Source organism: Peromyscus maniculatus, chromosome 15 (assembly GCF_049852395.1).
Source record: "Peromyscus maniculatus bairdii isolate BWxNUB_F1_BW_parent chromosome 15, HU_Pman_BW_mat_3.1, whole genome shotgun sequence".
Classification (NCBI taxonomy): Eukaryota; Metazoa; Chordata; class Mammalia; order Rodentia; family Cricetidae; genus Peromyscus; species Peromyscus maniculatus.
Window position 1 is genome coordinate 47,578,217 of NC_134866.1, and position 26,247 is coordinate 47,604,463.

At 42.0% G+C, this 26,247-nt stretch overlaps 1 protein-coding gene and 1 long non-coding RNA gene across 5 annotated transcripts in view; one reads left to right on the forward strand and one right to left on the reverse strand.

Moving 5' to 3' along the window:
- Positions 1 to 1,208: 1,208 nt before the first annotated feature.
- On the reverse strand, positions 1,209 to 5,813 carry Smim15 (small integral membrane protein 15). Of its 3 annotated transcripts, none has more exons than XM_006994969.4 (3): positions 5,384 to 5,813; positions 3,855 to 3,976; positions 1,209 to 2,954 (listed from the first exon to the last, which is right to left on the reverse strand). In XM_006994969.4, exons 1-2 carry the CDS (start codon positions 5,778 to 5,780, stop codon positions 3,876 to 3,878), a joined length of 498 nt encoding a protein of 165 aa, XP_006995031.2. In that variant the 5' UTR covers positions 5,781 to 5,813; the 3' UTR covers positions 1,209 to 2,954; positions 3,855 to 3,875. The 3 variants fall into 3 exon arrangements, with proteins under 3 accessions (XP_006995031.2, XP_006995030.1, XP_006995032.1); XM_006994968.4 differs by lacking the exon at positions 5,384 to 5,813 and adding an exon at positions 5,164 to 5,314; XM_006994970.4 differs by lacking the exon at positions 5,384 to 5,813 and adding an exon at positions 4,864 to 5,126.
- Positions 5,473 to 26,247, forward strand: part of LOC143268681 (uncharacterized) — a 42,889-nt gene continuing 22,114 nt past the window's right edge. The window contains exon 1 of one of the 2 annotated variants that reach the window (XR_013044759.1): positions 5,473 to 5,546. This is a non-coding gene — a long non-coding RNA (uncharacterized LOC143268681). Of the gene's footprint in view, positions 5,547 to 14,753; positions 15,529 to 26,247 lie in introns of those variants that run through there. The other variant, XR_013044760.1, reaches the window with a different exon arrangement.

Here is a 26,247-nt window from a genome sequence, read left to right on the forward strand (position 1 = left end):
AACTATATTGGCTGAGCATGTTGTATTTAGGAATACATACACATATATGTATATATGTAACAAAGAAAAAGAGGCTGTGAATTTAAAAGAAGGCAGGGGTTGGGGTTCAGGGGGGCATGGGAGGGTTTAAAAGGAGGAAAGGGAGGGGGAAAATGATGTAATTATAATCTCAAAATAAAAAAATTAAGGAAATAATCATTACCATTTTTTAATCAACATAGAAAGCGTTCATTTATTTCTTAATTAACCTTGAACCAATTACCACTGTATTGATCTTTTTAAATGCTATTTCATTAACTACATTACTTAAAATGTAACCTGAGTTTATTTAAGCCAAACTTTTTCAAACTGTTTCTATTCTTTGAAAAAAGACATGGAGAGGCTGTGGAAATCAAGAAATTATGAAGGAAAGAAACGTGTCCCTATTCCATTTGCATTTCCAAAACTTTGATATCTAACCATCTGTTACTGTGTTTGAAAATGAAGAGCTTGGCCTTAAATAATTTACTCCAATTAAGAAAAGACCAGTGATCCTATATCCAGATGCAAACATTAAAGGCAATCATTCTGAAGGAGAATCAGATTTCCTCTATTATTTTGGCAAAATGCTAGGACAGCTTGTTTCTAGCCTTCTACCAAGGGTGATGGCTGCAGTTAGTTTTCAGAAATTCAGAAGTGACAAGCAAGCATTTAACAAGGAAGATTCTTCCAACAGGAACATTGTTTCTCAATGAGAAAAGATGGAGTTTTCTGAAGAATTCCAAACTTGACAGTATTCTCTGCTTTACACACTGCACACAGCATGCCCTGCCATTCTTTTAAATGTTTGTTGATCTCATGTGTACAAAGTTACTGTCAAACAGCTAGTCCATCAGCGCTCGAATCCCTGGATTCTTTTGAAACACTGCCCTATTTCTAGCACATTTAGCTGTGACTGAAATTCACAATCTTTTTTTTTTTTTTGGTTTTTCGAGACAGGGTTTCTCTGTGTAGCTTTGCACCTTTCCACCTTTCCTGAAACTCGCTCTGTAGCCCAGGCTGGCCTCAAACTCACAGAGATCTGCCTGGCTCTGCCTCCCAAGTGCTGGGACTAAAGGCGTACACCACCACTGCCCAGCGAAATTCACAATCTTTTGAAGCCTTAACCTGCATGACACGTAACTTAAATGATTACTCCTCCCTCAAAAAAGACATAAACTCAAGACCTCTTTATAAAAACGTATCAAATTTATTTCGACATTTAGAATCATTTTTAGTAAGACCATTTGACAATTACCGTAACTTAAAATTCATTATCAGAAGTACAGAAAACATTAATAAGCAGTTAAATACTGCAGTGAATAAAGTTGCTGGACCATGCATGTAGAAAGCCATGTTTAATAGTCTCTAAGTCTGTTTTGCCACCGAAAGATCCCTGGCTTTGTACTCTTGCCATTTTATTGCAGTTCCTGTCATCACTGTTATACCCATGAAAAATTTCCCAAATTTAAACCTTTCTTGGTTTAGTAAAGTATGACTTCATAAATTTGAAATTTTAATTTTCACTTTGATCCTGTATGAGTAAAAAGTAACAGGACATCGCTGCCATATTAGTTACAGACAGAATAAAAACAAAAGCAGTGTCTATGCAATCAGCAAATTATCTGGTGACATGAACTATTTCACAGTCCTAGTGATTGTAAGAAAACACGGAACTGAAGGTTTCAAAAGCACATGGCATCTTCACTGTTGGCTTCAAGTCATGTTCTTCTTCTTAGCAAACATTTAAGAATATGACAGTGTACAAAAATTCTATCCATGGTCAAGACAATGAGAAACCTATATAAAAAGAAGAAATGTCTGAATAATCACTAGCTGTGTTCATGGCTAAAGTCTTAAGAATGCAAATAGCCATAATCATTAATAAAATTTTCCTTTGAGAAAGTCAGTAATGCTTCCATTCCAAAAAAATAAGCAATGATTTTAAAATAGTGATTAATATACTTTATCTCTTTTAAGCCAAAGTAAACTTTTCACCTCAGAAGATAATTCTTTTACATTCCTAATTTCCTTTGTCCAGAGCTGAATCCTGTTTTAAACTACCATTTAAACAGGATTCGTAGTCTAAAACCATTTTTCTCTACATGTTTTTTACCTGAGTACATTAAGCTCCAAAATGGCAAATGACTGTCAGTTTAAAGAATTTTCACTACAGGTTAAGCAGACAAAAATGCTTAGGACCAGTAATGTTTTATTTATATTTTTCAGATTTTAGAGTATTTCATAATACCTTGAGGATGGGATCCAAATCCAAACACAAGGTTAATTTATATTTCTCCTGGCTTGATGATAATTTTATGGATTTTGAGCGCACCTGTATTTTGACTGCAACCCATCAGAAAATAGGGTGTTGAATTTTCCACTCTTGGCATGGTGTCTGAACACAGGTGTTAGATTTTACAGTGCTTTGAGTTTTGAATCTTCACATTAGGTATGCTCCACCTGTATGGTAAATGCTAACTTAAATACCTGTCAGTGGGTTCCAGCAAGCTATTTCCAAACCTAAAAGTTACTACAGTATTGAGGTCAGAACATGACTCTTCTATACGGTCAGATTTAATTTACTGTATAATACTATCATGAAATTGACCGGAACGTTAGTGAGTCCTTCCAAAGCTGCAGGATTTCCCAGACAGTTTTTGTCCAGTTGCAGAGTCTGTTCAGCTTCAGTCCTTTTTGAGTCGTTTAGCTTTTGCAATGTTTTCTTGACGTTTTTGTTTCTTCTTTTGCTCCTTCTCTCTGGCTTCAATCATCTTGGCCAGTTTCCAGGACAGTACAGCACTAGCTAGAAACAGTGGCGTAAGGGCCAAGATGACGGTCGTGAGGAAGCCATATGGGTCCTTTGCAGCCCACTCCACAACATACTCAGCCCACGCCTTTATATCAAGCATCTTCCAGCAAGCAGGAAACTGGGGCTTGGAGAATGGAGGGAAGGAAAAAAAAACAAAGACAGAAGGCTATATGGTTAATCAAATCCTGAAAGTTAGAACACATCCAACTAAATCAGAACCCCATTATCATTCGGTTGTTTTTAAATATTAGTATTTTAATAGAGACTAATATCTCCATCTAGGAAAAAGTAGTTCAAATAGAGCAACACAAATAGTCAATTTATAGACAGTGAAGACCAATTCATAGAAGGTAAAGCCCATTTGGACTGCGTCCTATGGACGCTCTCCATGCCTCTTAGGATACTCAAGACAAACAAGGAGCAGACATGCAAGGATCTAGAGTTTCATATGTTCATTTCAGGAAGGAGCTGAATCCTGTCATTTGTTGACATACCATTAGTACTGCTAAGTACTAATTAACAAAAGTACAAATCAAACTCATGTCTGATTTCTCAAGCCAGACCATAAGAAATTCTCTCAGGGAAAGGGGAAGTAGATGGCTATTTCTAGAACATAGGTAAGGAAACCATGATGCTAAATCCACATTAATATGTCCAGCAAAAAATGACTACTAGGTTACAGGCTTTCAGTTTTGACAGCCCCTAACTACAAAAACACAGTAAGAAATGTACCCACAATAAGTGCTATGATTTGAGTTTTTTGGTTTTTTGTGAGTTGGTAAGAGGGTCATCTGGTAAAAGAAACGGGAGGACTTGAGAGGCATTTCCTATTTTGACCCAGTGGCAAACTGTGTTCTTGTTTCTATCAACCTGTATTCAATTACAGACTGAATTACAATACATGGAAAGGGAATGTTTATGTATATATACGGCTGTGTGTGTGTGTGTGTGTGTGTGTGTGTGTGTGTGTGTGTGTGTGTATACACACATAAAATCTCAAGCTAGGATTTTTAAAAACATCTACCTTATGCTGGAGTAGTGATCTCTAATTTTTCCTCGGACTATCACTGAGCCAGGCACAATTCAGATGACTGTTGCTTTTGACCATATACCTTGGAGAGGTTTTGTTTCTACACAGTGGATGAGCTGAAAAAGAAGAAAATTAAGTCATTAACTACTGTAAAATTATGAATGGGAAAAAAATCTAAATTCTCATAAAACATAAATGACAAGTAAAAAACGTCTTTCTGTGATATGGTAGCCCTTTAACACCTATCCCTTCTGAATTTACAATTGTGAATGCCCTGAAATAAAGTACTAATCGCTAGAAACCAAGTATTTTATGTAGCTTATTTGATTACTCTATTTTTTTTTTTTTTTTTTTTTTTTGGTTTTTCGAGACAGGGTTTCTCTGTGTAGCTTTGCGCCTTTCCTGGGACTCACTTGGTAGCCCAGGCTGGCCTCGAACTCACAGAGATCCGCCTGGCTCTGCCTCCCGAGTGCTGGGATTAAAGGCGTGCGCCACCACCGCCCGGCTGATTACTCTATTTTTAATTTGAATAGAAATTTAAAAAGCTACTTCCACTGACTTATAAAAAGACAAGCTTGTTCACTGACATGTTAGAGGGCCATACCCATAGAGATCTTGAACCTTTCTTTGTCTATGTTGCTGGAGATCCAACCCAAGGCCTAGAGCATGCCAGGCAGGTGCTCCACTGCTGACCAACATCCCCCAGTCCAGAAGCCTAAACCGTTGGTACTTAAGAGTACTCAGTTATTTGTTCGATTGTGTACATTAGAAAGTCAAACACTATGCCTTGCTCTTTAAAGGTTCTGTGGTCCCTAGTACAGTTAGTGTACCTTATAGGAAAATAAAGGCTACCAAAATAATGGTACCCACAACTCTGTCACATCAAGAAAACTGCCACTGGTTTTAACTTTCACATTCCCAAGCTCCCTTCCTATCTGTATTAGAAATAATGCCTCTACTTTTTCAACACGTTAAACTGGCTTGAGACGTTAACCATCCTGACCCATTTGGTAACATCCTCCTCGTCCAGCTGTAACCAGGTTGCAGGAAGGTCCAGGAAGGATCGATCTTTCTCCAACCCAGTAACGACCTAACAGACGTTTCAGCGAAAAGCAAGTAACTTTGCAAATAGAAAAACAGCGCGACCGACGGGCATGGTTTGGGGCAAAGTTACCGCCCACAGGGCCACAGACCTTGCGGGCACCTCAGTCTCGGACCAAAACATCCTCGCCTCACTTTGGGGCCCACTCCTCCACCTCAAGAAGCCCGGGGGGACCCGGAGCTACCCCTGGCGGCACTATACCTATAACTTTCCCTCCTCAGGATTCCCCTTGCCCCGGGGCCACGTCCCCCGCCATCCCTCGGCCTCACAGGCGCAGGGCCGTCGTCCCGCCGAGCCAAGCCGGGCAGGACGCGCCGGCCTGGAGCTCGGGAAGCCGGGGTGGCCCCGCCACACGCCCATCCAAGGCCGCCGCTGGGAACACACGCACACCCCGGGGACTCCGGCTCCCGTTTCCACTTACCGCCCGGGCAGGAAGGAGGAAGGCGGAAGCCGCTCCGCTCGGGGGTCCCGCCCACAGGCAGGGCGGGGCGGGAGTGCGGAAGTCGCGGGCAGGCTTCCGGCGGTGCCATGGCTGGAGCGGGAGGGCGGGGCGGCGCGGGGCGGAGCTTCGCGGGCGGCGGCAGGTGAGGCTGCGCGCAGGCTGCTGTGCGCTGCCCGGTGGGCGACAGTGACCCGGCGTTCTCAGTGGGACCCTGGGGAAGGCGAGGCGACGGGGAGGGGGTCCGGACCGGTGGGGTGTTCGGACTGGGGACACTCGGCCCGAAGAGCTGCGGCGAGAGATGAGGTGGACCCCGCAGGCTTCTCGGAGCCTTCTCGCCGGCCATCGCGAAGGCTCCTTCACATCTCAGCCCGTGCATTATGGTTGAACAATAGTTAAAGGTTCAGACAAAGCAGCAGCCGGGCCCGGGATGGGTCCCGTGAACCTTGTTACCGGGGGGGAAGTGCTGCCACGCTGTGGGAAAGAGGTTTTGTTGTTTTTTCATCTAAGAGCCTAGCTTATTTCACAAAGGAAGGGGTCGATACTTGCCCAAAGTAAACTATCAATAATTAAACTGCCAGGGCATAGAGATTCCACAGGGGTACTTGTTCTTCCGATACATAAATAAAGGGCAGCAAAAAGTCAACAAGCAGGAAGGGGTGCGTTAAATAGCTCTCCTAATCTACAGGAACTGGAAGATTAGCTCTGGTTTGGTTGGTGCTCAAATTTTGTGATTGCTTGCCTGAACTGCTTGCTCTGTTTGACTGCCTCTGGCAAATGTTGCAAGACCTCCTCGCTGTTGTGTGCCAAATAAAGCAAGTTTTTATTCCCGAGAGACCGAGTGTTCTCTTTGAGGAGCAAGCCGAGACATGTATGACTAGTTAAAGTATAACAACAGTAACCATTATTTACCAAGAAGCAGACTTTGGCAGATAATCTAAGGATCTGAAACACTGCTCCTCGGGTATATGCTAATGTTTGCATGTTGTATTGGCGGCAGCTGTTTTCTTATTCTTGTGTGAAAACCTGAAGGATGGCTTAGACCTGTTCTGAAGCCTAACTGGCCAGAAAAAGCAGACTCATAACCAGCTCGTATCAATGAAATTTTCAGTGGAATAGATGGTTTCTCACGAGTACTGCCTTCCAGTGTGCTTTATTTCAAGGTCCCAGGTTCCCCAGGAATCTTGGGGATGAAAAGAAGCCCCTGAGGACTGAGGAGATTGTTCCCTGGCATATACATGCATAGTACACACACATGCAAAGGAAAGAAAGAAGCAAGCCTCTTTGGCTGTTATCTATTGGAGACCTTATCTTCACTTCTAATTTTACAGATCTATCTTCTGGTGTATTAGGCAGGCTTGTGCAAACCCAAGAACAGCATAGAGGATGCCACAGAGTACAGCCTTACTGGGGTCTGCATTACCTTAACCAAAGATGATAAGTAAGATTGTCTCCCAAACCATGGACTGTTCAACGGATGAGGTGGAACTCATCACTATGAGCCTTTTCCTCCTGCATGTCTAGAAGGAATATATCTATAAGGAATCCTAGTTGACCTCCAGTTCCTTTGGCCCACTACAGATCAGTCAAGTAGCCTGTGTTTGACCAATCCTCTGAATCCTTATCCTTTTTGAGAGGGAGGGAGTGGTAGTGGTTTTGGGGTTTTGTTTTGTTTTTGAGACAGGCTTGCTATGTATCCCAGGCTCACCTTGAACACCTAGATCCTTCTGGCCCAGCCTCCCAAGTGATGGGATTATAGGCATGCACCAACACAGTTGTCCTCTTAACTTGGTTTTTATTCTCTCCCAAAAGTCATTCAGAAAATCATTTCTAGATAACAGGTAGTAAGTTCTGCCTTGTTTTTAAGAAGTAAACTTTAGCCAGGTGTGATAGTTTATACCTATGACCCCCCCAAGACTTGAGAGGTGAAGACTGGAAGGTGAGGCTCCTGTTCAGTATCTTCCTCAGCACCCAGTGAGTTTGAGAACGTGTCTCAGAGGAGGTAGGGTGTTAAGGTAGTTCCTCTAGGTGACCAGACTAGGAAGAGCTGTGTGTTCAGGATTAAAACGACACACCCACGAAAGGAACTCTGAAATGAAGGCAGGGCTGCACAGTGTTTGCTGTTACAGGAAGCCTTAAAAACTGGAGGTTTGTTGTTCCGTTTTTCTCTTGAGAAGGTAATGCCTAGCCGACTCATCATTTGTTGGGATTTTACTCTTTTTACCTTTGTAAGTATAAAGTTAAATCTCGCTCTAACCATGTGAAAGGAGTGTGCCCTGAATAAGAGTCTACTGTAGTAATGTAATTATTTGCTCTGATTAAAAGATGCTGAAAGGTCTCTCACCTGCACTTGGGCTTATTTCCCTACAGTAACTCTTTACATATTCCACTTCTTTTGATGGAATTGTGAGACTTTATTTCATAACATTTTATTTTCTTTCCTTTGCTTTTCATCAAAACACAATGTAAATGGATTTGTTAGTAAGCATATTTGTAACTTTAAGAATTAATTGTGCTCATGTTTTGAAGGGCATACTAAAGAATAATAAATTTTTAAACATCAGTTGAGTACTTGCTCTGCACCAAGTACTGAGGTCAGTGTTTCTCAAATACTGTCACTAATCCCGAAACTAAGTCACTTGTCAGAGGTTGTGTTCTTATACTGATCTTACAGATAAGGAATCAGTAAAGGTGGGGTTCTAAACATGCCTCACCAAAATCCTTGTTCACTCCTCACGCTCAGAGACTTGACAAAATTGCCTTGTTCACAAAGTGATGTTTTTTGAGTCTGTCATTGTTAACTGATAACTAAAATCCCTGACTTAACAATTGCCTACTGCCCAGATGGTGGCAGCATGTCTCAAAGAGCTAGTGTGCCGGGGAAGGCTTTCCCAGCCTTGCTGGAAGTGCGTGACCTTTCCGTCTCCGCAGAGCCCTTCACTGCTATAGTTATCAGCCCATGATTCATCCTGCTATAGCCTCCTCTTCTGGGTAGATCACACTCTGGCAATTTCTTTTCACTAGTTTTATCTATGAAGTATCAGAATCTGTCTAGAAAACTCATTAGGACCTATCCAGTGAGACAATTTTATTTCAGGTATAGTTATTTTTTGACCATTATTTGATGTTATTGGTCAGAACTACTGAAAGTGTTAATATTAGCTAATATTACTAAGAAACATTTGCTTAAATTAGAAGGCGTGCCTTACACACATTAGTAAAGGCACTTATGAAAAACAATTAGTGGTCAAAAGAAGAGCAAGAAACTCAATAGGTATTATATATGGGGCCAGAGAGACAGTCAAGGGTAACGATGCAGACAGTCAAGGCTGAGCTCCAGCCCTAGATTCCCAACTGATGGAAGGCCAGACACACAAAGTAATCTTTGTTGTTGTTGTTGTTGTTGTTGTTGTTAATTAAACCTTTAGCTAAAAATTTCTTGGAAGATTCCATTTGTGCCTTTGAAGGGAGCTTCCAAAACAAGTGCTGCGTCGCCACAGATGACTGCCATACCCCATCACTTCTTCGCTTACCACATATCTGGAGTCTGATATTTATTTACCAGTGTATTGTCTTTTCCCACTAGAATGTAAACCACAAAATTAGTTGCCTCAAAAATATGAACATCACCAGTCAGTGGTAGTGCACACCTTTGATCCCAGCACTTGGGAGGCAGAAGCAGGCAGATTTCTGTGAGTTCAAGGCCAGCCTGGTCTACAGAGCAGGTTCCAGGACAGCCAGGGCTACACAGAGAAACCCTGTCTGGAAAAACAAAAACAAAAAAACAAAGCAAAACAAATATAGATATGAACATCACTGTATTGTTTTTGCAGTCCTGGGTTGAAGGGTTGGACCCAGGTATGTGACGCATGCCAGGCAAGTACCTAGACTTATGGGTGACCTATATCCTTAGCCCTTTGTAATTCAAGGTTTTTGTTCCTGTGTTTGTTTGAAACAAGGTATTTCAGTTGTTGCTCTGTTGATAGAAAGAGAAACCATGACCAAAGCAAATTACAAAAGGAAGCATTTGGTTGGAGGCTTGCTTACTATTTGAGGGGGTGGTTATTTCACAATCATCATGGCAGGAGCCTGGCTGCAGGCAGGCAGGCAGAGTGCTGGAGACGTAGCTGAGAGCTCACATCAGAATCACAAGTTGCAGGCTATGATAATAAGCTAGACTAGGCCTGGCTGAGCTTTTGAAGCCCCAGAGCCTACCCCCAGCGACACATTTCCTTCAATGAGGCCAGGCCTCTTAATCCTTCCTAAAGAGCCCATCTACTGGGAACCAAATATTTAAATATATGAGCCTGTGGGGGCTGTTCTTATTCACATCACCACACAGAGTAGTGATAAGTTGGCCATCCTAGTCTTGCACTTGGGGTTGTTTTAAATAGTTAATTTCAGTGTTACTCAAATAACTGGTAGTGTTGGAACAAATTTAATAAATTAAATCCTGGGTATTTGTGAAGGTTGTGTAAAAGTGCTGAGGGTTGGAAGCTTTGAAAGCAATAAGAGATGCTCGGGGAAGGGTGTTATGTATAAAACTTAATAAAGCTGTTTGTAGATCAATAAATACATTGTGGTTATATCTCATTAATGAAAGAAATGTAGTTGCTTAATGCTTTCCAAGTATGTAAAATTATCTACAGGAAGGAAAGTAGTGATTCATCATTTTCATTGATAAGATAAAAAGAATTAGTTCTAGACTGTAGGTGCTAAGATTTAAGATAAAAGCAGCTAGACCAGAGATCTAAATGGAGATATTGATAATGGGATGAGGATGTATATGCAGACTAGATGCCCTTTCTAGATATTTTTTAGCCTTACATTCTCAGTGCAGATAGCAAAAGAAACAGATAGCAGGTGCCATTCTTGATCCCTTGCCTGCCTGGACCATTTCCATATATTTTGAACCAGTTGAGGGAGGGAGATTGATGTTTTGTTTTATCTTTTTTCAGTCAGTACAGGTGATTGTATGTTGCTGATTTGAGCCATTCATAGACTTTTGTTAACATAATACTGAAAAGTGGATGCCTGCTGTTTTTTGGGGTTTTTTTGGGGGGGGATTGTTTTTTGTTTTTTTGTGGGGATTTTTTTGGTTTTTTTGAGGCAGGGTTTCTCTATGTAGCTTTGCGCCTTTCCTGGATCTCGCTTTGTAGACCAGGCTGGCCTCGAACTCTGCTGTTTTTAACACTTCATAATGTTTAATTTCCAGAATGCCTTGCATATGCACATGTAAGCAAACAATTTCCTGTAGTTGGAGGACACCCTTTAGGATAAGTATAATGTTCTAGTAAATCCCTGCAATTCTGTGGGCTGTAATCCTGATAAAGGCTGAGAGACCTCAAGCTTTCTTCCTGAATCTTGATGCTCACATATTAGGCCTAGCCTTTACATGAGTCAACTGGGTTGCTATGTCAAGGTGCCTTTCATTCTCTGTGGATTTTCCTGGTCACCAAACAGAAACTGCTCTCCCATTGGGAAAACCAATCCATGTATTAGAAACCTTTGATGTAAAGCCATTTACAGGAGCCCTGGCGTCATCTCCTTCACCATGTAGCTTTTGAACTTTAAACTTCTGCGTATAAGCACATAGCTTAAATATCAATTTTTTAAAATAGCTTTATTTTTTTAGTGCTGCTATCAGGGACATTTTAAAGTCCCATTTAAGATTTTTTGGAATGTGATTATAAGAAAAGTTTTTGAAGACTGTTCTTTGATAGAATTGTGCCTCGTTGATTTGTCAAGATACTTGAGCCAAATTTGAAATTCATATTGAGCATTCATCCTAACTTCAAATGTCCTAAGCGCATACTCTACCAGTGATCAACGCATTGAGCCTCCACATTTCTTTTTTAGAATGTTTTTTCTTAGAATAGGCGTCCTGCGTAACGTTTGTTCATATAGTAAGGCAACATAAGTCCTTTGTTAAGTAAGGGGGCAGGGGTATAGGTTAACTTTAAGTGGTGTGAAATTCCATACTTTACAGAAATCCCTGATGTGTAACAACTAGTTATTTGCTATTCAAACTCTTCCATTGATCCTAATTTTTTTCAATCTTGTATTATAACCCTTAAGAACCACTTGTTCAAATTCTGAACTAAAGAACTGAGGAATCATAACTGCCTCCCAATATCTAATTCTGAAAGCCAGTCTGTGTCCTTAGCACCCCTCCCCCAGTGTGAAGCATATATTTGGAATCTAGTTATAAAAGTAAAGAAACATTGAATGGTGCAGGCCAGACCATTACTTGCAGACAAACATCCTGGTCCCAAATTCCTTCTTTGCTCAGTTCACATTTTAAGCTTTGGGACCTCCCAACTTAAAGTGAAAGAGTCTGAATTGAGAAACTCCATTTGCATGTGTGTGTGTGTCCTCTTGGCGAATTATAAGTAATACTATGATTTTTCTGGAGGCTATGAATTTGGAATTCTACATTATTTTAGATTTTCAACTTTTAATTCTGTACCTTTCTATTTTTAATGTTAGTTTTTTCCTGTGTTATACATAATACACAATAGTATCTGCCTTCAGACATATCAGTGCTCTTGAAATTATCTTTTCATGTCTGCTTTTGAATATCCTGTTGTAAGATTAAATTTTAACTGTAGGATTATATTGTTAATAAATACAGTTGCTTAAGTATCTGATTTAATATTTCAGCTTATATTTGTTCTCCTGTGGAGCAATGAAATAAAATATTTCTGTACCTTGGTTCCCATATCCATAAAATAATAGTAGCAATGCCTATTTTCTGTAAAATAATTAATAAGTAAACAAACCCTTTTTACAATAAAGAAATATTGCATTCCATAGAATTCCATTTGTGTGTTGGTTGTTGGATGCTTACACTGATCATTAAAGAGTTGATATTTACTGAGGTCGTCATTCAATCTGATGCATGCCTATAAACCCAGCACTTGGGAGGTAGAAACAGGGTCAGGAGTTCAAGGCTAAAGACCCTATCTCAAAACACGAAAGTCCTCTGTTAGGCTGTAAATACATACTTAACACAACCTAAATATAAAGAGGATCTCTGCAAAAAAAATTATTTCTAACACTTGTAAGAAAATGATTTCTAAAAATTTAAATCAGTTTTTTTATTGTTTTGTACTACAGTAAGATTTTTACAAAGAATATAGTGGAAAATGAATTTTTATGGATTCTTTTTTAATTTTCAAATTTTTCCACCCTAGAAAGTATGAATGCTTAGCCACCATTTTCTGACCATTTTAGTGTACATGCAAGGGACACATCTTACTCTATAAGCAGTCCAGGAAATACTTTGTCTTGCATCTGTTTTCCAATCTGCTAACCCCTTTTATACTTCAGGAAACTAAAGCCACATATGGTTCTATAAATTATTCATGTGTATATCCAATGCATATGTAATTTGTCCATATACGTTACTCTGTAATGTGCCCCCCACACACACACACATACAATAGAATGGAATATCAAATCCTTAGAGAAACCTCAAGACTTAACAGACTGGCCAAGCTTCCATGTAAACTCTCAGGGTGATAGAGGCCAATTTACTGCAGACCTCTGCAGTTCTGAGATGCTTTCTAGGTCAGTGATTCAGAGTATAGACTATGGACCCAAACTACCTGGTTTGAGCTGCTCTTCACCGGAAGGATGGAGCTACTATGAGAACACACCTTGGGGACAACCAACAGCTGTGTTCTGAAATCCATCACTGTGTTTGTATCAAGACCTTGCTTCTCCAGCTCCATAGCTAGTCGTGACAAATACGGCCAAGCCAGCCCGTTTCTAAACCTAAAATTCCTCTAATAACCATCTCAAACCCTTTGTCTTGCTAAGCCTTCCTTAAGCTACATGGTAGTTTAGGATACTCCACCCGACATACCTTCCCTGTCACTTGCACTTGAGGTCACATTTGAACTGTCAAGTGATAATCCACCCAACTCCTTCCCTGTCTCACAAAAAAAGACCTACACATGTAATCCTGTCTTGGCATCTCCTTGGGTAACAAAATTGAGACACCAGTTTTGGTGCATGGGGCATTTGTAGTCCCTGGCATAAGACTGCAGCTTATGTTGACCTGGGACAACGTCCCAGTGGAGACAAATACTGTAGTAGGTGTAAGGATACAAGGATTTAGAAAATAGAGTGGGAGTGGTGCCTACAAAGACAACAGAGTTAGCTGGTCTAACTTTGTTGGCGACCTGAAGAAATAAATGGCTGTGAAGCTATTGGTAGCTAAATGTGAGAAGCAGTGTGCTGACTTCTAAAGAGGCCTTTAGCACCTGAAGCAGGACAGAGCCAGCTGGACTGCAGCTTAAGAGCCCATTGCTAAGAGGCACAGCACTCCATCCACATCTGGGCATTAAATATTTAGGCAAGTCTGTTAATATGATGGTAGAGAGATGTAGGATCCTGAACACGGAATGAGGTCATCTGGTTGGTACCCATAGACTCCCTCTGGTTTAACTGGCATATTTGATGTGCTAGAGAAAAGTCCTTGCTTCCCTCCTACTTGAACTGCCCTTCACTTCACTTCTTGGCTGCCAGACCAGACCAAACATTAGGATTAAATCCCAGCATAACCTAACTAAGACAAGCTGGCATGTACCGCAGGAACCAGGAGAGTACAGTTGGGACTAGATGTTAATGGTGCTTGGTTCTGTGGATTGAAAGCTATCATGGTAGGGAGAGCCAAATGAAAAATTGAAGTGCCTCTTGTTCTGCCAAGATAGATCAGAAGCAAACGTGTGTGTTGGAGGAAGATAGAGATCCATGCCCCCATTTAAGACCTAAAGGATGGAGGAGAGATGTTCCAGGCTGAAGCCATCAACTTGCCAAGCTGCTCTCTAAAATGGGATAGATCTTAGAGAATGGCTGTAGACGTGTGCTGACTTAACCAAGTAATAACCCCGATCCCAGCCTCTAGCCTAGACTCAAGCTTCAGCATATTAATACTACCACAAATACAAAGTATGCAACCATTGATTTAGCAAATGTATTTATTCTATTCCAATCGCAAATGAGGAAGAGGAAATAGTTTACCTTCACAAAATACAGACAGAGATATTAATGTGGAATGACTTTTGCCTCAAGCCTGTTAACTCCTCCACCCTCAAACAACAGCCCGGTCCTCTTTGTTGCCCACATTGTACTGATTGGATATGATGGACAGAAGATGCCACTGTGTTGAATGCCTTCATAGAGCATGTGCCCCAGAAGAAGAGAGCAAATACTAAAAAGATTAAAAGTTCTCCTACATTTTTGTTTGTTTGCTGGCGTTTTGCTAAGTGTGCATGCATGTAGAGGCCAAAGGCAACCTCAAGTGTCATCCTCAAGAATGCCATCTACCTCCTTTGAGAGAGGGTCTCTCATTAGCCTGGAGCTCACCAAATTAGGCTGGATTGGCTGGTCAGTGAACCTCAGGGGTTCTCCTCTCTTTGTCTCCCCAGCACTTAGATTATGAGTACATCCCACCATGCCTGGCATTTCAATGTGTGTTCTGGGGACTACACTCAGGGCCTCATGCTTGTAAGGCAAACACTGACTTGGCGATCACCCAAGCCTGAGTTTTACTACTTTGGAAAGGTTTTTAAAAGTCCCGTGCTCATGGAGTGTTAGTAGTGGTGTGTTGGTTAGGGTTTCTGTTGCTGTGAAGAGACACCATGACCATGGCAACTCTTATAAAGGAAAATATGTAATGGGGCTGGCTTATATTTCAGAGGTTTAGTCCATTATCATCATGGTGGGACACAGCAGCGTGGAGGCAGACATGGTGCTGGAGAGGTAGCTGAGAGTTCTGCGTCTTGCGTAGGGGAACAAGAAGAGGTCTGAAACACTGGGCATGGTTTGAGCATATATGAGACCTCAAAGCCCACCTCCATAGTGACACACTTCCTCCAACAAGGCCACACCTCCTAATAGTGCCACTCCCTTTGGGGGCCATTTTCTTTCAGACCACCACAAGTGGGGAGAGGTGTGATGAAGAGTTTGCAGAGATTCCAGTGGAAGAATCACAGTTCAAGCTTTTCAGATTCTGGAGCAGGGTGATGCCACCTGCAGCAGAGATGTCTGTTCTCCTGGCACTGAGTCCTATCGGGACAGACTAGAGGACATGGAAGCTTGCTCTACATATCCCCTTTGTGAGTAATAATCCTTCAGCCATTCCAGAAGTATTTATTAGTCCACATTCTGTGGAAAGAAAACACTTTTCCTTCCTCTCATCTTTATCTTTTCATTTATAACACAATACACTTATGACGTTTGATCAACAGATAAAAACCCTCTATGATTATTTATTTTGATGTTCTGAATATCCCTGATTTGACCAATGGAAGGCCCAGGATGCCTGTGTCCTTTTCTTGTGCCATCGTTCATTTGGCCCTTTCCTAATTTTTGATACAAGAGGATGTCTCAGGCTCATCTACATTCCCAGATCCAACCCTGGCACCAGCTGAGTTTCTGAGGAGCCCTGTTTATTTTCCATGACAAACAGTATTCTGTAACCCAAACCTCTGTGCCCGCTTGGCTCATGCTCCTGGCATGTCATTTCTCGTGGCTCTTCGCGGCAGACTACACACATAGCTCTAGCTACTTCAACATATTAAAAAACACAAGTGTTGGCCAGTCATGGTAGTACATGCCCTAATCCCTGCACTCAAGAGGCAGAGGCAAGCAGATATCTGAGTTCAAGACCAGCCTGATCTACATCGTGAATTCCAGGCTAGCCAGGGCTACACAGTGAGAGTCTCTCTCAACAAAGCAAAATACCTCCAAAGTGTATTCTACCAGCTCAGGGCCATATTAAGAGTGCTTTCTGAGCCGGGCGGTGGTGGCGCACGCCTTTAATCCCAGCACTCGGGAGGCAGAGGCAGGCGGATCTTTGTGAGTTCGAGGCCAGCCTGGGCTACCAAGTGAGTCCCAGGAAAGGCGCAAAGCTACACCGAGAAACCCTGTCTCGAAAAAACAAAAAAAAAACAAACAAACAAACAAACAAAAAAAAAAAAAAAAGAGTGCTTTCTGGTTTTCTCTTCTGCCGAATTTTGAACTCACCCAGCAGAAAGAAACCTGACTGCCATTAACTTCACTATTCATGTGCTCCAGGGCTCACTGTACAGAAAGTAATTTTAGAATTGCTCCCTGATATTATCATGCAAGGAAAACCTACTGGAATTTTAGGTGGCCTGCCTCTTGTCAGTCATCTCTCTGCTTCGTCACTGACGTGCCATCTGTGGAGTCGAGTTAACAAAGTCGAACTTGGGCCCCAAGGAACCGAGTGTGGGCCATGAGCAGGGGACCCAACACTCTAGGCTGTCTAGGTTACTAGCTTTAAACCTGTCTACTATAACTAAACATGCCTGACCAAAAAAACTGTTTTTTATTGGGCAATAGTAGCCGATCACGGCTTTGTCTTATGGGTCTTAGTGCTTATAATCATGTCAGTAGGAATTGCCACCTCAGCTGAATGAAAGGGCAGACTTCCCCCAGTAGTGCAGTTTAATCCATTTAGAAGCACACCGTAATGGATTGCTTTTAAGTCATTCTGTCCGTGTAAAGTACATGAAGCTCAGTTCTCATTTGTGTCTTTTTATACCTTGCATTATAACCATATCCTTAACTAACACACACACACACACACACACACACACACACACACACACACACACACACATATAAAACAAATGTTTTTGAACAAATGATTAGGAAATTATTCAAAGGAAAATGTGCTGTCAAAGACTGTGTTTCAAAATGGGAAGGCCAGTGCTCTCACAAGAAAAAAAAAATCATCTTCAGGAGGTGGCGTGTTGTAGTTGGAATAGAAATTCAGAGAGGAGGATTTTGTGTCGTTTGCTGTCAGCAACAAGCTTCCAGAGGTCAAGGCACTCTGGCTTCATAATGGTTATTCCACAGCAAGGTCACCTTCTTATTTGTGGCACTTCATTGTAACTTACTAAGTACTATTAAGCAATTTTAACTTGTTGTGGTGTTTTGGATGAGAACAGGCCCCGTACACTCATTCATTTGAATACTAGATCACCAGTTGGTGGAACTATTTGGGAAGGATTAAGAGGTGTGGCCTTTCTGGAGGAGGTACATCAAGGGGCTGACTTTTGACTTCAAAAGCCTCCCACCATCCCTGATGAGTTTGTTCTGCCTTTGGCCTTCAGATCGAGATGTGAGCTCTCAGCTACCCCTGCCATCATGCCTTCTGTTCATCATCATGAACTCTAACCCTCTGAAACCATAGCCCAGTAAAATGCTTACGGTGTTTTACCACAGCAATAGAAAAGTAACTGATACACGTGCCGTCTTAGCAATAATCTGTAAGCAGACCAAACATGAGTGAACACTTTCGCACTGATAGAGTCTTTGGGGAAGGCTTACACTGTGGTTGTTAGCATCTGTGTTCATGGTCATCTGGTACACTAGCTTTTGCCTGAACATGAAAAGCATAGACTGACTATTTTCACCAGCCTGGTAGCAGTGCATGAACTTGCCTGTTTTCCTTGGCATTTTAGCCTTACTGTTAACTGTTTTCTCTTTACTAAAATCAGAATTTATGTTGTCTTTAAAGTGCTTGGCCTATTTTCTGTGAACTTGTATTACTAAGAAGATGTTAGGTTAGGGAGGTAAAGGAAAATCACGTTTAATCTTTGAAAAGCACATTGACCCAATTTATAAGGCCATGTGAAGGCTACTTCTCTATGAATGGACCTGCTTTGATGCTTTCTCACCTAAATGGCCTTAAATTAATCTGTCCATAGTTAAATAATTAGACAAAATATGAATTTGTTATTACTGAGTTCACCTGTCTATTGACTTCCAGTTCATTTCTGTAAAAGCCTTCAGCATCAGTTTTACATCGACTGGCCTGCTCCTAGGATTAAGACAGTCTAGCTGGGGTTCCTTTAAGGGAGGTTAATTTTTAAGCCAACTATTACTAAATGTCTAGGTAGGCGACTTAAAGATGAACCCAGTCATATCCATGCTGTGATTTGTGCTCTTTTATTTATCTTCTCACTCTCCCTCTTCACCCATCCTCACCATTTCTTTTTCTCCTTTCTTACTTTTTGGTACAGAAGGTGTCCCAGTCTCATCTGCTTTCCCAGCTCCAATCCTGGGATCATCTGCTTATCTAGGAGCACTGTTTATTCCCAGTCAAGAACGGTATTCACAAACCACTCCAGAGCCTTCCCCCACCCTCTGGCTTCCACCCTGCTTTCCCTCTTTTAACCTCTCGTGGAGTAGTTATCATCCTCTGAACAGCTCTAATGAAAAGCTGAATGGCTAAGGGCCACCAGCCAGGGAGGAAGTGAATCCTGTCAATGGGAGTGGGTTTGGACATGCGCTCATCTTTCCCATGGAACCAGAGATGACAACCAGTCATGGGCTGACACCCTGAATGTGGACTTGTGAGAAATATGTGAGTCAGAGGACCCAGCCAAGTTGTGTCTAGATTACTAGCCAAAAGATCCTGTAAGATAGTAAGCTGAGTGTTTGAAGTTGGTCAATTTTGAAGTAATTTATAATTAATTCATAGATAACTAATTGTCTTTTTAAAAAAAAATCACAAAAGACCTTCATACTTCCCTTTTCCTTGGTACAGCATTGACTAGCATTTCCAGATAAAACAGGAGGTGTGTGACCCTGGCTACACATCAGACTGTCTGAGAACTGTCTACTCTCCACACTTTCAGCTGGAATTGGTCTAGGGTGGACGTCCTGTCTCCGTAGTCTTCAAAGTCCCCGAAGTATTTCTAATGGGTGGATGAAGAATCACAGGTTCAGCACAGGTGAATTTATCAAGCACTTCCTGTGTGTGTGTGTGTCAGGTATAAAAGCGATAATATAGATTAGGACATGATACTCCCCTGCCTCCTGGGTAAAGAGAGCAACATGCAAAACAGATTTTATTTACAGCAATGGCAAATGTTCCAACAGAGTGACAATATGATGGCCGAGAAGAGGGGACGGACCCCCTAAGTCAGCCTGGTAAAATCAGAAAAGATTTTACGGGGAAAATGTAGGGCCCAGCCTTCAGTATAAAACCAGTCGGCACGAATAGAGAGGAATGAACACTGCAGAGAAATAAGGAGAGTTAAGATTCCCAGTCAGCAAACGAGCAGGGAGATGGCATGTGCTTATTCAAATAAGAAAGTAGGGGGGAACTCTCTAGGGGTAGGGGGTGTCCACAGAACAAACTCAAAGCTGGAGTTTGAGCCATCTGAGCGTGAAAGGTGAGGACATGGCCTGTGGTGGGTGGGGGCAGAAGGGATAGGATCCAGGGGAGATGGGTTGTTACTCAGGGTGGGCGAGGATGGGCAACAAAAAAAAGCATCTAGGACTGGTCCAGGAGTTCCCGTCTGGTGATGCTATGGCAGACAGCTTGGGGCTGGCAGCTCACAAGAAGGAGGCTAAAGCCTGAGATTAAAAACAACAACAACAACAAAACCACTCTAATCCAAACTTCCTAAGCCTCCACATAAGCAACTGGCAACTGTCTGAGTCAGCACTTGAGATGAAAACCAAATTGTCAGTGCTGTTTGCTGGAAGAGCACACGGGAATGGACGCTGTGATGGGTTTGGAAGAATCCAGAACATGGCATCGAGGCTTCGAGGGTTTTTTATCTCTGCGTTTTAGTGACCTGTACTCGGCTTTCAATAAGAGTCAGGAGATCGCTTTCTTTTTTCCCTTATGTATTTGTTTACTTATTTATTTTTCTTTTGAGACAAAACTCAGGTGGCCCGGGCTGACCCTGCATTCCTGATTCTCTTGCTCAGCCCCCAGAGAGCTGGGGTTACAGAAAGGCACCGTCTCCTTCTGCTCAGGAGGACCTTGAGAACTGGCTGTGTTGACTTCGAGGACATAGTTGTTGACTTAGAGGACATAGTCTGTTTCATGATGAGCGACAGACACAGCTTTGATCTCGATTTTCATCCACTAGCTGTGATTTACTCAACACTCTTTCTGGGTACCTTTGCTCCAAACTGAAGTCTTAGTTTCCCCAGCAATCAGTAGAATTTTGAGCTGACACTGATATCAGATTTTTTTTTTAACATCTATTGTATTTTATTTTTGAGGATTTCATACATGAGTTCTGTATTTACATCATTCAATTCTTCCCTTCCACGCCCATTCCTCCTATGTCCTTCTAACTCCCTCTCAAATTCATTACCTCTTATTATTATTGATTGTTATATTCATATATACTCATATTTATATACATTCATTATGCACACACACACACAATCTGCTGAATCCATTTAATGTTCTCATATGCACATGTGTTTAGGGATGGCCACTTGGCATTTTGGTTTTGAGCCTAACCTTTAATGGCTAAGCCATCTCTCTAGCCCAGGGCTGGCCACTTAGGGTTAGATAGCCATTCAGGGGGCTCGTCCCTGGAAAAGATTCATAATAGCCATTAACTGCCTGTAGCTCCTCATCTCAGGGTGGGGACTTGTGGGTGATAGTGTTCATCTTTCTTGCTAACGATCTAGCCATTGTTTTTGTTTCAAAGAGCAATGCGGTCCAGCACACCCAACTGCCTAAGACATTTCTGCCCTGAGTGTCAGAGGGAGCGTACATTCTTACTGTGGATCTGTGACAGACATGGATGCCTACTTCCCAGCTGCAGTCTGCTCACCTGTTGTGTGGGAGCTTTTCAGTTTTTCTGGTGTGGTGAAGACACTTAGTATTCCCATTACTTATTCTTGATGCTTTGAACTTTTCAAGCTGTTTTTCTTTCTCCTGCAGTCTGGATAGCTGCTGTGTCCCCACAAGAGGAGGAACAGTCGCAGAGAAACATGACTGAACCTTACTGTGTCAGAAAGAAAAAGAAAAAACAATTACAAGGTCTGGACATCGAGCCTGAGGCTAGTGTTAAAAAAAATTAAAAAAAAAAAAGATGCTTTTGTCTGCATAACTCGACCTGTATCTCTTCAGTAAATCAAACCAGCAATTCCACTTGGCTGCCTCTGAGACACTTAGATGTCTGCCAACGAGAACGTTAATGAACTCAGTATCTCACACAGGTTTGTTCATGCAGAGCACACGATCACTTGGCCTTCCTTCCAGCCGCTGCCTGGGCTCCATCTGATGAGGTGGAAGCTGGACCAGGTCATCACTTCATCCCAGGATACTGTAGGTCATGGTCTCCAATTCTTCTGTCCAGTTTCAGGATGGCATGGCTTTGAAAAACCCCCTGGTGGTAATTCTTGTCATGAAACAAACTTTACGGAGCTCAACTCCTTTCTGCCTTTGTTCCTTCTACCTTATGCTCTTGTGACAATAGTACATAATTTAATGATGTTGTGTTCTTGCTTTTGGATCTTTGTTTACCGCCACAGATTTATGGTCACGAGATTATTCCAGAACAAATAGTTCCCCTTACATTTCTCCAAATGGTATGAGAGTATTATAAGAGACAGGCTAACGTTGATATGAACCTACTTTGTCAAAAATGTAATAGAATTATATATAGATCATTTGTTCCCAAACTTTTCTGTAGGCAGAGTCTAATGGAGGTCTATAAAGTTCTAATGGCAGGCCATGTTCCAGACCAATTAAATCACCACTTCTGAGGATGGGCCACAGGCATCAGTAGTATTTTGACTCTGCAGGTCATTCCCATGTGTAAACATGTTTGGAAACCACTGATCTGGACAGGGCTGTTGGGATAATTGTGAGGCGGCACGGCACAGCTGTGGCTTGTTCTTCTCCTCTGCCCGGCCCTGCCCTTGGTGCTATGTTTTTGGCCTTTTGGCATCTTTATCATCTCCAGCCACAGAGGACTCTGAGGGTGTGCGCCTAAGCAGGAACACTGGACCAGAGGGGAGCCCGAAACCGAAAGGCAGCAACAATCGAAGGGTCAAGGACCACAGGTGGATGTAGAACAGATTATTCAAACTTGTTTGGGGGTTAATGCCATTTTTTTTTAAGCATGCCGCTGATAACAAAGGCTTTTTTTCCCCTTGCAATTTCAGACACTAAGGGCTTCTCAAACAGTTAGTTTGTGAGCTTTGTCTAACAAGATACAGGTTTCTCATGCTGGAAGCTTTAGAATTCCCTGGCTTTGGTATTTCTTTGTGTTAGCTTTCTTTGTACAGCTTGGCAGTAAAGCAAGGAGCCCTGTGAGCAGTGAGTGAGAACTTGTCCACCTGTCGTGTTTAAAGAATCCTAATCTGACGTAAAGGTAGCTGTTAGAAACCTGACATTTCTGCATTTGTATGATGTGTATACACAACACATTACTTATTTATGTCAAAAAACTACTCAGGGTGGGAACTGAGGGGAGTGTGAATTTTAATTATAGCAAAAATTGTTTACTCATAGGTGAATTTATGTGTCGGAACTCCGAGCTCTAGCATGGTACAAATAATTGCATGCTGGCTTAGAAAAATATAGAACTAATAGAATAACTGAATTCTTTTGCTAGCTGTACCTTGAGAGAGATAAAATAAGTTCGTATTTGAAGTTGTTGGATGATTGCAATTATCCAAATAGATGTGGCCTTGGCTTTAAGGAATTTATAAGTAAGTTCACTATATTTCACCATGTTTAAGCTTTATTCAACTTAGAAACAATGGATACTTAATTTCTGATCTATTGCTTAATTAAAACCTTCTGAGCTGATATGTAAGAGTTCTAGACTTTGTGCTTATTTCATCCTTGGCTGCTACCACTGAGGAGTGGAAACCAAGACACATAGCTGTAATCTAATCGTTCATAATATCTGCAGGGAAAACATTTCGGAAACAGTTCTGATTGAGAAATGTATGTTTGATTCTTCCCCCTCATATTTCATTCTGCACATCATTGTTTGGAATGTATTAGTGTAATGCAATGACTTGCACAGGGTACTTCTGAAGCAAGAACTTAGCTGAAAGTCCTGACCCTCTTGCCTGACTCTCCTCATGGTGATGGGCAGATAGCAACAGCTGGAAACACATTAATAGTTACATCCGCACCAGAGCAGAGAGGCCAGGCTTATTCCTCTAAAAACAGCTGCTAGGACTCGATGGAGGGCTTGGACAGATGGCTTGGTGGTTAGAAGCATTGGCTGCTCTTCCAGAACCCATGTTGGAGTCCCAGCACCCACCTGACTACAAACAGCCGTTTGGAACTCTAGTTCTGGAGGATCTGACCCCTTCTTCCGGCCTCTGCAATCAGTGAACATGCATGGTACACACACACACACACACACACACACACACACACACACACACACACACACACATTTTATGCAAGCAAAACACATCAGATAGAAAGAATAAATCTTTAAAAGAACACTCCAGTGGATCTAGATCTTTCTTTCCAAGGCATGCACCATGGACTTGCTGGATCTTAGAGTTCTCTGTTTGAGTTAGTCCTAGGCCTCACCTTTTAAAGGTGCCACCACCTCTCCATATGCTGGAGATCAGTCTACAGTATATGAACCCTTAAAAGGACACAAAACTAATTGAGCCACAGCAGGATGGTAATGCACATCTACCTTATTAGAAATAAACTTTTGTCCAAGTTGTGAAAATTACTGTGGTCATTTTTTATATGAAAATTTTAGCTATGTCATTGCTGGGAAAAGTAAGGATAGCTGTGGAGTTTACAAGTGCAGAGTATGACACAGTACAAAGGCCTGCGTCTAAATTCCAGTTACTCTAATATCAAGGGGCATTTTATTTGTCTGTTGTTAAAATGCCTTTTTAATATAAAAGTATTTTATCCAAGAATGTATTTGTGCTGTTCCACAGAAAATGTCATCCCCTATCTACCAATTTTTTTTTTGTTTTGTTTTGGGGCTTTTTTGTGTTTTTTAAAATTAATTAATTAATTAATTAATTAATCTATTTATTTATTTTAGTTTTTTGAGACAGGGTTTCTCCGTGCAATTTTGGTACCTTTCCTGGACCTCACTCTGTAGACCAGCCAGGCTGGCTTCGAACTCACAGAGATCCACCTATCTCTGCCTCCCGAGTGCTGGGATTAAAGGCCTGGGCCACTGCAGTCCGGCTCTATCTACCAGTTTTTAATTTCACTCCAATATTGCCATCATCTACATAAGCCAATAGTCACTAATCACTGAATACCTTGACTTTGGAATGAGCCTTGGAATTTGTATGTGAATGTGAACAATATTTCTGGAAATTAATTCAGTGATGTTGGGAAACAAGGTTACAAGTTAGGGGTGGCACTCCCCATCAGGTCACACATGCAATTCTATCTGGGGAAATCACCTTCGGCCCCCAGTATTTTTTGTTTCATTTTGTCAAACAGTAGACTATCGTTCAGGTAGAGCGACATCATTTTTAAGTAATATTGTTTCATATCTGTCTGTTTCCTACCTACCCCCTCTCCCTTTGCAGGATTCTGGTTTATTAAAACACAGTATCAAAAGGAAACCGTCCTAGTTAGCTTTGATTGTCAACTTCATACAACCTACAGAAAGATAGGCTGGCTAAGTTTGAGTCAGATTGACTATTTCTTGTGTGTGCTTGGGTTGGCTCGGGTTAGTCAGTTAGTTAGTTAGTTAGTTAGTTAGTTAGTTTTTTCAAAGAAGGAGACTTTCCTAAGACAAGGATCAATAATACAGAGAGAAGCAGGAAACTCAGGGCTAGCCACCAGGCGGCAAAGCATAGGTACTTCTGTGTCACCCACTTAATGACAAGAAGATGACCATGTGTCCCAAGCACTGGATCTGTACAGTTACAGTTGCGCCTCAATTTAGATCAGTAAGCAGAAGAGACTAGGAGCATAACCATGCAAGTCCACCATCAGCCAAAAGGCCATGCGTCTTTCTCAGGCTTTCAAACAACATCCACTTGTAACTGCGACTCTGGTTAAGAGGAAGAAGGGATAGGGAAGGAAGAATGGGACCACACATGAGAACCCTGGCAGAATAAACTCTATCCGTGCTCCTTAAGTATCCCTTTCTGCCTTTCCTTGCCGCTCTGCCTCCCGAGTCATCATGCAGACACGTAGCTCAGACAAGTGGGGACCCTGCTTTCCATACTCCTTGCTCTGATGTCTTCCTTTGCTGTGCGTGTTGTCGATCACGGAAGCGGTCCGTTCATTTCCATGACTCCGTAGTGTTCTCCTGTATAAATGCACTACAACCTGTTCAGTCGTTCTGTTGTGCTAGACATCTAGGTTAGTTGTTTGTCCCTACTCCATTAATGTCACTGTGGGTATTCTAAATGCACCCCCACTTTTGTTTCTGGGTTTGTTTTGTTTTGTTTGTTTTTGTTTGTTTTTTTTTCCCCTGAGATAAGGTCTTGCTATGTAGCCCAGTCTGACCTTGAACTCATGGACTTCCTGCTTTGCCACCCAAGGGTTGGGATTACATGCTCAAAGCACTTTGCCTGGTTGCTGTGAATTATCTTCTGCCAGCTCTTGGTGATCATGGGCTCGCTCACATTTCTGTCGAAAGTAGCTCTTTGAATCACTGATACACATACAACTGTTCCTTTGGTTATTCTAAGACGGCAGGCGCTATCCGGACACAGAGATCGATGCAGGTAAATAAAAACAGAGTGTCCAGGGGCCGAGCAGATGGCTCGCTCGCGTGGTAGAGCATTTGCTGCATAAGCATGAGGAACCTGAGTTCCGATCCCCAGCATCAACCTGAAAAGGCAGATATGGTGGCAATGCCTGTAATCCTAACACTGGAAGGAGTGGGGGTTAAGGCAGGAGGCTCCCTGGAGCTCACTTCCCAGCTAGCCTAGCCGACTCAGTGAGCTCCTGGTTCAGCGAAAGACCTGTTACAGAAAATTAGTTGAGGAGCAGCAGAGAAAGACGAACATCAGCCTCTGGCCTCCAACGTGCACATGCGAAGTGGAGCACACAACATCTGGCCTCCAACATT